This window comes from Sceloporus occidentalis, unplaced genomic scaffold, assembly GCF_023333645.1.
Source record: "Sceloporus occidentalis isolate IW3139 unplaced genomic scaffold, rSceOcc1.0.p SCAF_9, whole genome shotgun sequence".
NCBI classification, from domain to species: domain Eukaryota; kingdom Metazoa; phylum Chordata; class Lepidosauria; order Squamata; family Phrynosomatidae; genus Sceloporus; species Sceloporus occidentalis.
In genome coordinates this window covers 15,380,400-15,393,797 of record NW_028316989.1, presented here as the reverse complement: position 1 = coordinate 15,393,797, position 13,398 = coordinate 15,380,400, and the positions used below count along the sequence as shown (strand labels likewise).

The following is a 13,398-nucleotide window of genomic DNA, read 5'->3' as shown; positions in this document are numbered from 1 at the left end:
TGAGGAAGGGATTCAGGCAAGTCTCCCTTCCTCAGTGAAAAGGCAGAATTACTCAACACCTTTTTCGCTTCAGTCTTCTCAGAAAAGGCAATGGGTGCTCAACCTGAGGATAATGGAGCAGAGGACAGAAAAGGGGAATTTCAACACAGAATAAGTAAAGAGATAGTACAGGAATACCTGTTTAACCTAAATGAATATAAGTCTCCAGGACCAGATGAACTACATCCAAGTGTATTAAAAGAACTGGCAAATATAATATCAGAACCATTGGCAATAATCTTTGAGAACTCCTGGAGAACATAAGTCCCAGCAGACGGGAGGAGGGCAAACGTTGTCCCCATCTTCAAAAAGGGGAAAAAAGAGGATCCAAACAATTATTGTCCAGTTAGTCTGACATCTATACCAGGAAAGATTCTAGAGCAGATCATTAAACAGAGAGTCCGTGAACATCTAGAAAGCAATGCCATAATCACAAAAAGTCAACATGGGTTTCAGAGAAAGAACTCATGCCAGACAAACCTTATTTCTTTCTTTGATAAAACTATCAGCTTGTTAGATGAAGGGAATGCTGTGGATATAGTCTATCTTGATTTCAGTAAGGCCTTTGACATAGTTCCTCATGATATTCTTGCAAACAAGCTTGTAAAATGTGAGCTAGACAAGGCAACTGTTACATGGATTTGTAAATGGTTGACCGGCCGAACCCAAAGGGTGCTCAACGATGGCTCTTTTTCATCCTGGAGAGAAGTGACCAGTGGGGTCCCACAGGGCTCTGTCTTGGGACCAGGGCTTTTCAACATCTTTATATTGATGACTTGGAGGACAAAATTGGGGGCATACTTATCAGATTTGCAGATGACACCAAATTAGGAGTAGCTAATACCCCAGAGGACAGGATCAAGATTCAGAATGACCTGAACAGACTGGAAAACTGGCCCAAAGCTAACAAAAAGAAATTCAACACAGAGAAATGTAAGGTATTACACTTAGAGTGGAAAAATGAAATGCACAGATATAGGATGGGGGACACCTGGCTTAAGGAGACAACATGTGAAAGGGATCTGGGAGTCCACGTAGACCACAAGTTGAACATGAGTCAACAGTGCGATGCGGCAGCTAACAAGGCCAATGCGATTTTAGGCTGCATCAATAGAAGTATAGTGTCTAGATCAAGGGAAGTAATAGTGCCACTCTATTCTGCTTTGGTCAGGCCCCACCTGGAATATTGTGTCCAGTTCTGGGCACCACAATTCAAAAAGGACATTGAGAAACAGGAGCATGTCCAAAGAAGGGTGAAGGGTCTGAAAACCATGCCCTATGATGAACAACTTAGGGAGCTAGGGATGTTTAGCCTGGAGAAAAGAAGGTTAAGAGGTGATATGATAGCCCTGTTTAAATATTTGAAGGGATGTCATGTTGAGGACAGAGCAAGTTTGTTTTCTGCTGCTCCAAAGACTAGAATGCGGAACAATGGATGCAAACTACAGGAAAAGAGATTCCAGCTCAACATTAGGAGGAACGTCCTGACAGTAAGGGCTGTTCGACAGTGGAACAAACTCCCTCGGAGTGTAGTGGAGTCTCCTTCCTTAGAGGTCTTCAAACAGAGGCTGGATGGCCATCTGTCGGGGATGCTTTGACTGAGATTTCCTGCATGGCAGGGGGTTGGACTGGATGGCCATAGCGGTCTCTTCCAACTCTACAATTCTATGATTCTATGATCCCCACATGAACAGCAGCCTACAGAGCAGCCTCATGCAGCTCTCCCTGTTGAGCAGCAGCCTTACCCAGAAGGGGGACAAAGACAGGACTGACCTGCAGTAGATGGGGCAGATGACACAGCTGGGAAGGTAGCACAGCCCCCAAGTCCAAGGACTCAGCGCAGGGAGTGAAGAGCAGGCCAACCATGCTCAACTGGGCTGCTTGCTAAGCAGCACTGGAGAGGCTTTGCTAAGAACCAGCTGGCACCAGTCCATGTAAGAACTGAGTCTGCCTAGGACTAGTGCTGGGAGCAATATGGGTGCTTTCTGGCCAGCATTCCTGTTTCCAGACTCCTGCCATTTCGGATCTTTGACTTCTTGGATTCTTTGACCCTTGGACTGTGTGTTGACCTTGCTGTTTGTTTGTTTCCTTGAGCCAGACTGCTTGACAAATGTGTTTCACTAGACAGACTCCCACAGGCAAGGACACTTTCTGGGTGCTGGTGATTGCTGCCTACGCAGGCACTATCAGCTAATTGTTTCTTCCCAGCCAACCTGTGTATGTGTTAGTTGAATGAGGACAGTTCCAAAGGCTCTGGGTGATTTTATCAGCAGCCATCAGAACGGATGCCAATGGGGCCCCAGTGGAGACCCCACTTCAGTCTTCTTAGTCCTGCTACTTGCTACTTTTTGCTTGATCACACTCTCAGTTTGGTAGTGCCTGGCTGCTCTTAGCAGAAGGTAAAAACAAGTGTGCATGTGTGTATGTACTTCAAGTTGCCTGTTACAGTGACTTTATTGCACTGGAACATCTTTGTTTCATTGTGTTTTCAGGAAAAGCCTGATATTGCCAGAAGGTGAGTATACTAATAAATGGCAACACCAAGAGAGTTGGAAGAGGGATTGCCACAAGCGTTTTAACTGTCCATTGAGACAGCTGTTGTGGCAGTCACCTCAGGGCTTCAGAACATGCGTTGCTTTGTTTTCTGAGGTTTTGTGTCAGCGGGGTCATGTAATACGCATTGTATCCATGTTGGAGAAAGCAACAAATTCAATATATAGTGAGAGGTCCTTGTACTTTACCTCACATAGGATATATCGAGCATCGGAAAACTAAATTAGTTTAATTCCTGCAGCTTTTGTGTCACTGGGGCATGACCCTGCCATAACTACATCTGACACATGTACAAAGGTCTCAAATTAACACATTGGAGCAACAAATCTGAAATAGAAGGCAGTGGAAACTGCACGGCTTAATCCATTCTTAATGAGCTATTTTTCATCTTACATTGTTGTCATTGCTGTTGTTTTATTGTTATTTATTGTATAAATAAATGTTTCATCTTATACCTCTCTGCTGCTTCACCCTGTCCCCCCAGGGTTACAAATGCATGTTTGAAAGTAGTTATTCATCCCAATTCTCATAGAGTAACAGTGGCGAGGAGTCAGTTTGTTAAGAGAAAAGTGGTGAGCAGGGAAACGTTTGTGCACCCCTCCCACCAATCCTCACTCAATTCTTCCCACCTCCCCAAAGTAACTTTGCTCTGTAAAAGGATAACATCAGGTCCTTTTACACATTAGCTTATGGCATGCCATGGTAAAGATCCTAGATGCATACCCAGTTGCTGTCAAGCTCCAGGAGATACCCTTGCTACCACAGAAAGAGGCGACGATTGAGATCATGGACAAGCAGCTGGTCTCAGCTTGTTCACAAATGGAGTGTACCCACATTGTTCTTCCCCTAGAAGCCTGGAGGAACCAGATCTTTATTGTCTGAATTGTCTCCCCTCCCCATCCCTCCAGTAATAAGAAGCAGCAATAGTTGCTCTCAGGGCTTGACATCTGCTGGGTGTGGGAGGTTTTGGGACAGAGCACAAGAGCAAAAGAATGGCCCTCTGTGTTGCATCCAAAAATGTGGGTACACTCCATTTGTGACCAAGCTGCATTAAGGAATGCAAAAGTTGTTAACATGTTAGTTTCAGAGTCTTCCTAGGTGGAAATTCTGGAAAGACTGCCAGGTAGGAGAGAAGGACTAAGTGGAACATTCAGTGGACTTTGCACTGGTAAGGTTAGTAGGTAACATTAACAATGAGAGCCAGTCTGTTGTAGTGGTTTGAATGTTGGACTATGACTCTGGAGACCAGGGTTTGTATCCCTGCTCAGTCATTAAAATCCAGTGGGCGAGTCACACACTCTCAGCCTGAGAAAACCCTATGATACAAGGGTCACTGTAAATCAGAACAACTTAAAGACATGCAACAGCTACAGCAACAATAGCAATAGCAAATACATTTCTATACCGCTTATCTGTGCACTTAAGCACTCCCTAAGCTATTTACAAGATGCAAGCTAATTGCCTCCAACAAGCTGGGTACTCATTTTAGCAACTTTAGAAGGATGCTAGGCTGAGTCAACCCTGACCCCCTTGCTGGTATTGAACTCACAACCTTGTGGTTTATGAGTGAGTGGCTGCAGTACAGATATTTAACCATTGCATCACCAGGGCTCTTCCAAGGCCAATTTTACCAATAGGTGGTTTACTACAGTCCTTCCTGGACCATCCCATTGGATCCCTTGCACCAGTTAATTCAATTGAAAGAAAATCTCCTATTTGTATGAGATAAACATTTATTCCACCATAAGTACCAAGTCAAGTACAATGGCTTGAGCACTGGGTCCAGGGTTTGAATCCCCACAGAAACGGACTGGGTGATCTTGAGCAAGTCCTACTCTCTCAGCCTCAGAGGAAGGCAAAGGCAACCCCCCTCTGAACAAACCTTGTCTAGAAAACCCCATGTCAGGGTCATCATAAGTCAGAAATGATCTGAAAGCAAACAACAACAACAACAACAACAAGGTTAACAATGGATTTCCCCTCTTAAGAATAGAACCAATCATTAAAATGTCATGAATGGAGAACTGTGCACTAGCAAAAGGCAGTGATGTGGTGTGGTGTGGGGGTAGGTGGGGAGGACTCTATATTCATTTCTGTCTGTCACAATTATTCTCTGGCTGTATTAGCAAGCCTTATTTATAACACATCTCAGCTGTCATCCAGGGGAGTTAGCAATGGAGAGATCACGGCAGGTATGTAGCAAGACCAGGCAGTGAATGAGCTGCAATGTCTCCCTGGATGGGGAGGAGGTGTGGGCGGACAGTGATGAAGGGAGCTCCGCTGAGCTCACAACAGGTTCAAAAGACGTGCAAACAGGTATCCTCTGGGTGCCAGCTGCTCCATCCACTAGATGTCAACCCACCCTCAATATTTTAGGGCAGCGGAAATGGTGATGCAATGCAAACCACTCTCGCTTCTCCACTTAAGGTCATTTTGACCTTTCACGTGAGCAGGAAATACAAGATGTCACTTCTCAGAGCAGCTGCCTATTGATGCTTTAACATTTTCAGCAAATGCCCGGGCTGTTCACACATTTCTGAGATGCCTCCCCACTCACATTTCCAAAAGAGCAGGGTGGCTGTCAGACAAGTCACTCAGGGACTGTGTCCCAGAATACTTTTCTGCTTTGCTCCAAAATGAAGAAAGCAACCATTCTCTGTACAGCAAACAGAAATGTCTTTTTAATTAAAGGGCAGACAAAGACCACTCTAGTAATGTCCTGTGCCAGTAGAAAGGCAGGACAGGAATGAATGAATGAATGAATGAATGAATGAATGAATGAATGAAATCAAACATATGCTCATTTGATTAGTCAGTGGAGAGTAGTGGATAAAGTTTGGCACTGGGAGATCCAAATTCTAGTCTCTACTGGATCATAAAATCATCCATTAATTTTGGAATTGTACTCTGGAGATCAGGTTCATTCCCTGCTTGGACATGGAAAGCCACTGGGTGACCTTGGGCAAGTCACACACTCTCAGCCCAAGAAAACCCCAGTGTTAGGTTCCCCTTAGGGTCGCCATAAGTTGGAAATTACTTGAAGGCACACAGCATCATGAAAAACCTTTGGTCCAGTTGCTCTCGCTCTGTCATCCTGTCCTACCTCACTGGCTTGTCATGAGGATATAAAGAATGCTGAGCTATTTGAACTTCCTTAAAGCAGGGATGGGCAACTGCAGAGGAGGCCAGGGTAATATTTTTTCACCATGTGCCCTTTTCCTTCAGGACAGGTAACATTGCTTGATTTGGGCAGGCTAGAAATGATTCTGATGTTCAGCTTTCCCCCATTCCCTTCAGGGTATTTTTTGTAGAGTTTGAGCAGCTGGGGGGGGGGGGGGAATGTAAAAATGGCTTTAAAATTATCACAAGTTTAAAAAAGAAATGGATCTAGGGGCTGGCGGGGGTCTTCTGGGTGCTGCAATTTACCCACTCCTGCTTATAGGAAAAGGATACTATAAATGTAACACAGAAATAAACATTCAAATATAATCTACTCACTTACTTCATGTAACCTTCAGCAATGAAAGGGATATGGTTTCAAAAATACACGAGACTCTCAAACATACAACATTAGATCTGCTTCTTTTTAATTTTGCGCCTCTTTTTCTCCCCACAGACATGAATTACATTATGGGTCAGATACTGGATGGATCTCTTTACTTACCGCTGGCCCAGTGAAAGGAATGTGGTCGCAGTTCTCCAGCCATGACTGGTTGAGGCTGTCTGCAAACTCTTGGAAGAATGCATGGGACTGGTTGAAAATAGAAAACCCCATGATGTTCACCCGGTCATCCAGGAGGCTGTCCAGTCGCTGAAGGGAAAACTCCTAAAGAAAGCCAACAATCAAAACACAGAAAGTAACTCGGTGGATTGACTGGTTTAGCCCACTGGGCAGAGAAACTGAAGGAAGAGTTTGTGCCTTTAAAGCATGGATGAGAATCATAAAGCTGCCTAATTATTGTTGGACTGCAACTCTTAGTATCCATCCATCCACCCATTCATGACTCTATTTATTTCCCACCTTTCTCCCAGGCTGGGACTCAGATAGGCTTACAAAAAGATAGAATATTGTAGTATTAACTTATTCAACAGGTTAGGTACCAGAGCACTTCCAAAAAGTGGAAGTTACTGAAATGCAGAACCTGTATATTACTGTATACAGTGGACCCTCTATATCCATGACAGATTGGTACCAGGACCCCCTGCGGATGTCAAAAAATGTGGATGCTGAAATCCCTTATATAAAAGGACTTTATAATATATAAAGCTTGGGCACCATCCAATCTCTTCCGTCCCACTATTCCTGTGCATTCACCAAAGGATAGTCAACATGGCGTGGTGGTCCTCAATAGCCTTCCATACTGGTCTAAACTAGTCAACTAGGCCCTTTTGAAAGTATGTGTGGTAAGTGACATCTCTCTGCTTGAAAACAAGGAGTGGTAATAACAGTTCTGTAATAAGATAAATAAACTTATTAAGATAGCAGTATCATCAAGTCTCCAAGTGTGAGTTTTTCTAGAACTAGGGCTCTGTCTGCATGAGCCAAATGCAATGGCCTTCCCCCATTCACACGGCAAGGAGTCTGGACAACACAAGACCCAGTCTCTGGTTCTGGCCAGTTCAGAACTGAGCCTGGTGTATAACACCCTTAAAATTGATTAAAGTAACTCACTGTTTGCTCTGGATCTTCCTGGAAGATCTTCCTGGAAGACCCAGAGCCCTCCACTGCAATGCTGGGGGCTGTTTGCATGTGCATCCTGCTGTGCCACCTGGTGCCACTTTTGCCCCTCGCTCTTTCTGAGGTCAGAATGAGGTGCCCAGCCAAGTGACCAATGTTGGGAACCTCATTCTGACCTCAGAGTGAATGATGCATGGCAGGGGCATCAGGTGGCACAGTGGGATGCATGTGCAAACAGCCACCTGGCATTGCAACAGGAACAGGTGGATGTCGGGGCAGCTCTGGAGCCAGAATACTCCAGGCTATTCCCAGAATATTCTGGCCCTTGCAGACACCAAGGATAGAAGGATATTGGGGCTTAAGGTAAGCCAAACCAAGTCCTAGGAGCCTGGCTGTCTCATTCCCAATTTCTTCTTCCACGCGGTTGCATTGACTGGGGCCAGCTTCAAAGAAAATCTTGCCTTCAAGAGTGAAGAAATTGCCAGCTTTGCAAAGTCAAGAGCCGGAGCACTATGGCCCTTTGCTTTCTCGACCTGTACTTTAAGCAGGCAGTATGTATGCACACCAAGTCATCATAATATTTGTGTGTGCATGTGTTGATATGGCGGTGCCTATTTCCAAAGTGCTAGCCTGGCATTATTAAATAATAGAACAGAACTGTGTTCCCTGGGAGACAGGCATGGAGGAGATATTGCAGGGCAAAAGTCTCTCTTCAGCGACTGCTGTTATCTGCGGGGTGCCTGACCTAACACACTCAAATTTTACAGCATCAGGAAAACTTCCCGAAAGTGACCTAAACCTTTGGCTCACGGAGAGGTTTTTTTCTTTAATCAAGGCAGCCGGGACTGACTTTGCGAGACTTCAATGCACCTGCTTCAAGCCAGCCGACATCACCCACAGTGTGTTATTATGACTCAGCAAACGATAAGAGGGTTTTTTGACACCGTTTAACACATAAAAAGCTAAATTTCAACTTGTTGCTCAGTCCAACTATGGGAAACACGCGCAGCAGTTAAAGACCTGATCCTGAACTGTGCTGAGCTTTCACTACTCCGGAAAGTGGTAAATTCTGCATGGAAAGCGACGCTGCCACATAAGATCTTTAAAAAGGTAACTTGCTACCTTCTCTTTCAAGAAATGGATCTCCAGGGTAGCACCTTCTTTCTCGCTTTTGGATGGTGTTGCAAAGAGCTAGTGCATGTGTTGAAGTAATAGATGCTTGCAACTGTTTTTTCCACCAACTGAGCAAGATTATGGGAGTTTGCATATGTTACTTTCCTATTTCGGGACTTCCTTGTGAAAAAAAAAATTGAGCACCTTTTTGTGAAATAAGCATTGCATTTTGTACAAAAGTAAATTGTTAAGCCATTCTCAGTACTAGTAAAGTTATTCAGTGTGAACAGAGCCAAAACCAAATTCATCTTGATATAAACACAGAAGGAGCAAGTGGGAGATGAAAAGTGGTGAGGCCATCATGGTTCTCCTTTCATCACTGTTGCATGTAGGCTAGAGGTCTTGCAAAAGTACAAACCATTTCTCCTGCACACAGTGCAAGAAAATTTTTCCATATGCAGTTTTCAGGCCAGATAGCCACCTGGGAAGGATCTCTGGGCTTATTAAACATCTAATACCAGGTGCAATGACTGCTGCTCTCAGCCTCACGGAAAGACAATGGCAAACCTTCTCTGTACAAACCTTGCCAACAAAGACCCATGGTAGTTTTGTCGTAGGGTCACCAGAAATCAGACATGACTTGAAGGCACACAACAACAATAACAAGTGTTGGTTGCTTTTTTAAAAAAAATAAATATTTGACAGTTGAATTCAGGACTGTTCGTAAAAATTATAAGAGGTAAAATCAGGACTGAGCAAGATCTGGAGATCCAGTAACCAAATTTTGATCCTCAAGATCTGCCGCAGGGTGCATCAGCCCCGCAGTCCAATTCCTCCTGATTGCAGAGCCTCTCCTCCTCGGTGAGATCCTTTTTGTGGCTTTAATAACTGAGATCATCTATGAAACAAAGAAGTAGCTAGAGCTCCTCTTTCTCCAGATGGCGAAGGGGAATAAGATTTTTGCTTGTGTTTATTGCGTGAGACTAAGACCGTACCATTGTCTAACCCACTTTCTTCCTTCCAGCAAAGCACACACAGACACACACACTTGTTCAGTGTGTATGCATCTCCCTGTATTAATTACAGCAAGGGCTTTATTGGATTTTCAGATCTGCTGCTGATTAACAACTTTCCAATTGTTCCCTAAATGCTGCTGATGCTGCTGTAGGAGGGTTTTATGATCAAATGAAGGGACAGATGCAGGAGTGGAGAAATCAGATGAGCTCCAAGGGAACCGTTGTTCATCACCAAGTTTCTCTTAGCTCACAACAAGACACTGCTCTGCCTTTATTTCAGCTTTTCTTACCATTTCTTTTTCTTTCAAAAGAAAAAGCAAAAGCAAGAAAGAAACCAAAAAAAAAAAAAAAAGGGGGGGGGGATAGTACATTCATAATACATACACAGCATTAAAATTACAACAAAATTAACTAAACTAAGACTATCACATGGTTCGACTGCTGGGCTACGACTCTGGAGTCCAGGGTTCGATTTCCGCTTGGCCATGAAACTGCATTGAGTGATCTTGGCCAAGTCCCACTTTCTCAATGAAAAATCCTCCTCTGAACAAATCTTGCCAAGGAAAACCTTATGATAGGTTCACCTTAGGGTCGCAATAAATTGGAAATGACTTGAAGGCACACACCAACAACAACAACTAGGGCTCCATCTGCCTTGTAGAAATAATGCAACTTGACACTACTTTAACTGCCATGCCTCAATGCTATGGAATTCTGGGATTTTTAGTTTCGTGAGATATTTAGCCTTCTCTGTCAGAGCGCTGGTGCCACAACAAACTACAAATCTTAAGATTGCCCACTTTGGGGAGATGAAACTCGTGGAATTTTTCATTCTCCTATATGAGAATAGAGAAAATGAACATTTAAATCCCTGTGGCTTCTCCTTCTGGTTTTTTAAAAGCCATTCACAGAACTGAATCTATTGTATGAACTGCATCTTGTGTGCTCTGGCCCTGATGTGGCACCATCTGTGTTCAAGATAAAAGTAAGGGCTTTAAGAAACCGCTATACAATGTTTCTCTGCAGCACCATCTGGTAGACACTTCCTTCGCTGCACCAGCCTCACAGCCAGCTTTCAAAAATGTTAGGACATAATGTGCCACCTTTGGCATCATCTAAAATCAGCTGCCTGGAGGAGCCACTCCACGTTGCTGCTTGGGAAAGACAATTGCAGACAAAAATTGGATGGGGGGAAAAACCGGGCTTATCATGTCAATGAAAACTTAACAGGTTCATGTGACTGCAGCAGAGGATGTCACTGGTAAGATAACATGCTTGAAAACTTCAGCAGAGAAGAGAACAGTCATCGCAGGAGCATCAATGGCATGTGGGGGTTTTATGGGGAATCAGCAATTCCATGGGATTCCAGTTCCAATTCCAATTCCAATTCCAAGGTAAACCTCATGGGAAAGTCACATTTCAGACCACAGGTCAGGGTATCAAATACTCCTCAGATGCATTTAACTAGCATGTTATAGGCTGCATCCACACTGCAGGAATAATCCAGTTTGACACCACTTTAAGTGGCACGGCTCTATGCTATGGAATTCTGGGAACTGTAGTTTGTTGTGGCACCAGAGCTCTCCGACAGAGAAGGCTAAATATCTCAGAAAGTGACAAATCCCAGAATTGCATAGCACTGAGCCATGGCAGTTAAAATGCTACCAAACTGGATTATTTCTGCAGTGCAGATGCAAAATAATATTATTCAAATGATATTATTTTAGCATTCGTATAGGGAAGGGGTGCTTTATTTATTTATTTTTTAAAATCCATTTGCTTTTTAATGATTTTATACTGTTTGTAAACTAATATTTTAATATGATGATTTTCATGGTAGGTACATTTTATTGCTAGTTTCTAGTTGGTTATTTTTGTGAGCTTCCATGGGTCCCACTCTGGAAGAAAGATGGCATATAAATGAAATAAACAGTATTTCCAGTGGAAGCACTAATATGTTTAACCCATGGTATGGTCTAGCAGTAGATCATGCCACTTGAGATTGCTGTTCTTGCATCCTTCCAACACTTTTACATTTAAGGCTTCCAATGTTTGCTCAAAAGGGGACACTTGGGAGGAATAGATCTTTGACAGTTTTCCATGTAAGATGTGAAATCTTCTCCCAAATGATAGTGGAGGAAGACTTAACATCTGGAGACATAGCCTCTCTCTGAAACCAGTGGTTGCTGCTAAGTCAATTCATCATTCTAATGCTGCCCGGAAAACGTTTTCATTTATTCACTAAATAGTACAGTATTACCCTAAGTGCTTTATGGCTTAAAAATAGAAAAGAAAAATGATTTATAAATTTGTAATATATCGACTGTGTCAATGATTGCATAGTAAACTGCATGCAGAAATAAATTTCATCTTTAAATAGTATGTCTTCTGGCCAATACAGTTTTGAGTTTTTGGAAGCATACTTGCCCAACAGTAGGTTCGATGGACATAGTGTTTTCAGTCCACCTACTTCCATGGTTTTGTCTCCTTCTGGCTTTGCCATGATGGCAAAAACCTCCTCATGAGGAGATGTCTCTCACAGTGGGTGAAGACTGAGAACACCCTTTTGTTGCCATCGCCTCCCGGCATCCCCCCAACGCCAGGTGACACCAGAGGTGAAGATGCCACTGAGAAGATCACTTACAGAGTGTTTCTGAGGGTTTTTCAGGCTATGATGCTGTGTTCTAGAAGAGTTTATTCCTGACGTTTCACCAGCAGCTGTGGCTGGCATCTTCAGCGAAGTCTCTTCTCTGAAGATGCCAGCCACAGCTGCTGGCGAAACATCAGGAATAAACCCTTCTAGAACACGGCATCATAACCTGACAAACCCACAAAAAACCTATGGATGCTGGCCGTGAAAGCCCTCGACTTCAGCTCCCTTCCAGCTTCAAAAAACACAAGAGGTATTTTCCTTTCCCCCACTGAAAGCCAGACGTATATCTCTGTATACAGAATCCAGGAAAAGGATGATCTTCACATGGTGACCAGACTCCATTCATGCTGAGGAACAAAGAACTGGTTGGCTGCAGGCACGGTTCCACTTCTCCCCTTTTTCATGCCTCCCTTCCACTGGTAATAATTTGTAGCCGCTTCAGTTGCTACTTCCTAATCTCCCCGATAAATGTTTTGAAATTTAAATCCTCAGCCTTGGAAGAGAGGAAGGGATCTATGGGAGTGAGACAGACAGAGGCCATCAAGAAATTACATGGAAACAATGAGCTATAATGGAATTACTTCCACTACGTACTTTTGGAGAGATCCGAGATCTTTCTTGTGTTCCATTGTATGGTTTCAGACTCCCCAAGGCTTCACTTGCTGGGGGGATATAGACTATACACATTCATTTCCTTGAATCTCACAGTAGTCCATGAGTATTTTCTATCTGGAAATCGTCTCTTCGGGATTATTATTATTATAAACCAAGCATCAATGTGGCTACAATTTATTTATTCTAATGAAGTTCTAATCAGTTCCTCCCCCCCGCTGAACAAATTGTTTTAATTAAAACTTTCAGTCAAATATATTAACTAACAGCTAGACAGCGTCGCCAGCTGTACTGGCATTAAAGCTTACATGGGGAGCATGTATTAGTGAATCTGGTGAGATTTTAGTCTAGGGCTTGGATAAAGAACGCAGCTTTGCATGCAGCTTAGCTTTAGGTGAGTCATTAAAACTTTTGCTGTTGCTCCGCACAGCATTTCCGCAATTTCAAAAGGATTGCTGCTCCTGTTTGTAGTTTACTTAGCATGGTATTTGTTGACCATGGCGTGTTTTATATCATTTCATTTTGATATCATTGTAGGGGCCTTGGGTGGGACTGAAATAATTCTGGGGTCTGAAATACCATAGATAGGCATATCTAAGTCTAGGGCAGGTTTAGAGGGCAAAATTTTGATAGGTCATGGTAAGACTCAGGCATGATCCAGAGCTAGGTCCAGGCACCTGGCCCAAAGCAGAGCTTGGAAAAGTGACTTTTCTTGGACTACAGCTCCCAGAACC

The 13,398-nt window shown here is 43.4% G+C and overlaps 1 protein-coding gene across 4 annotated transcripts in view; it reads right to left on the bottom strand.

Annotated features, from left to right (window-relative positions):
• The window catches only part of GRIK4 (glutamate ionotropic receptor kainate type subunit 4), a 416,936-nt gene that overhangs the window by 90,557 nt on the left and 312,981 nt on the right, over positions 1 to 13,398 (bottom strand). For all 4 annotated transcript variants that reach the window (XM_089537351.1, XM_089537353.1, XM_089537354.1 and 1 more), the window contains exon 8: positions 6,257 to 6,418. In XM_089537351.1, the coding sequence (XP_089393477.1) occupies positions 6,257 to 6,418 (162 nt within the window). The remainder of the gene's footprint in view (positions 1 to 6,256; positions 6,419 to 13,398) is intronic.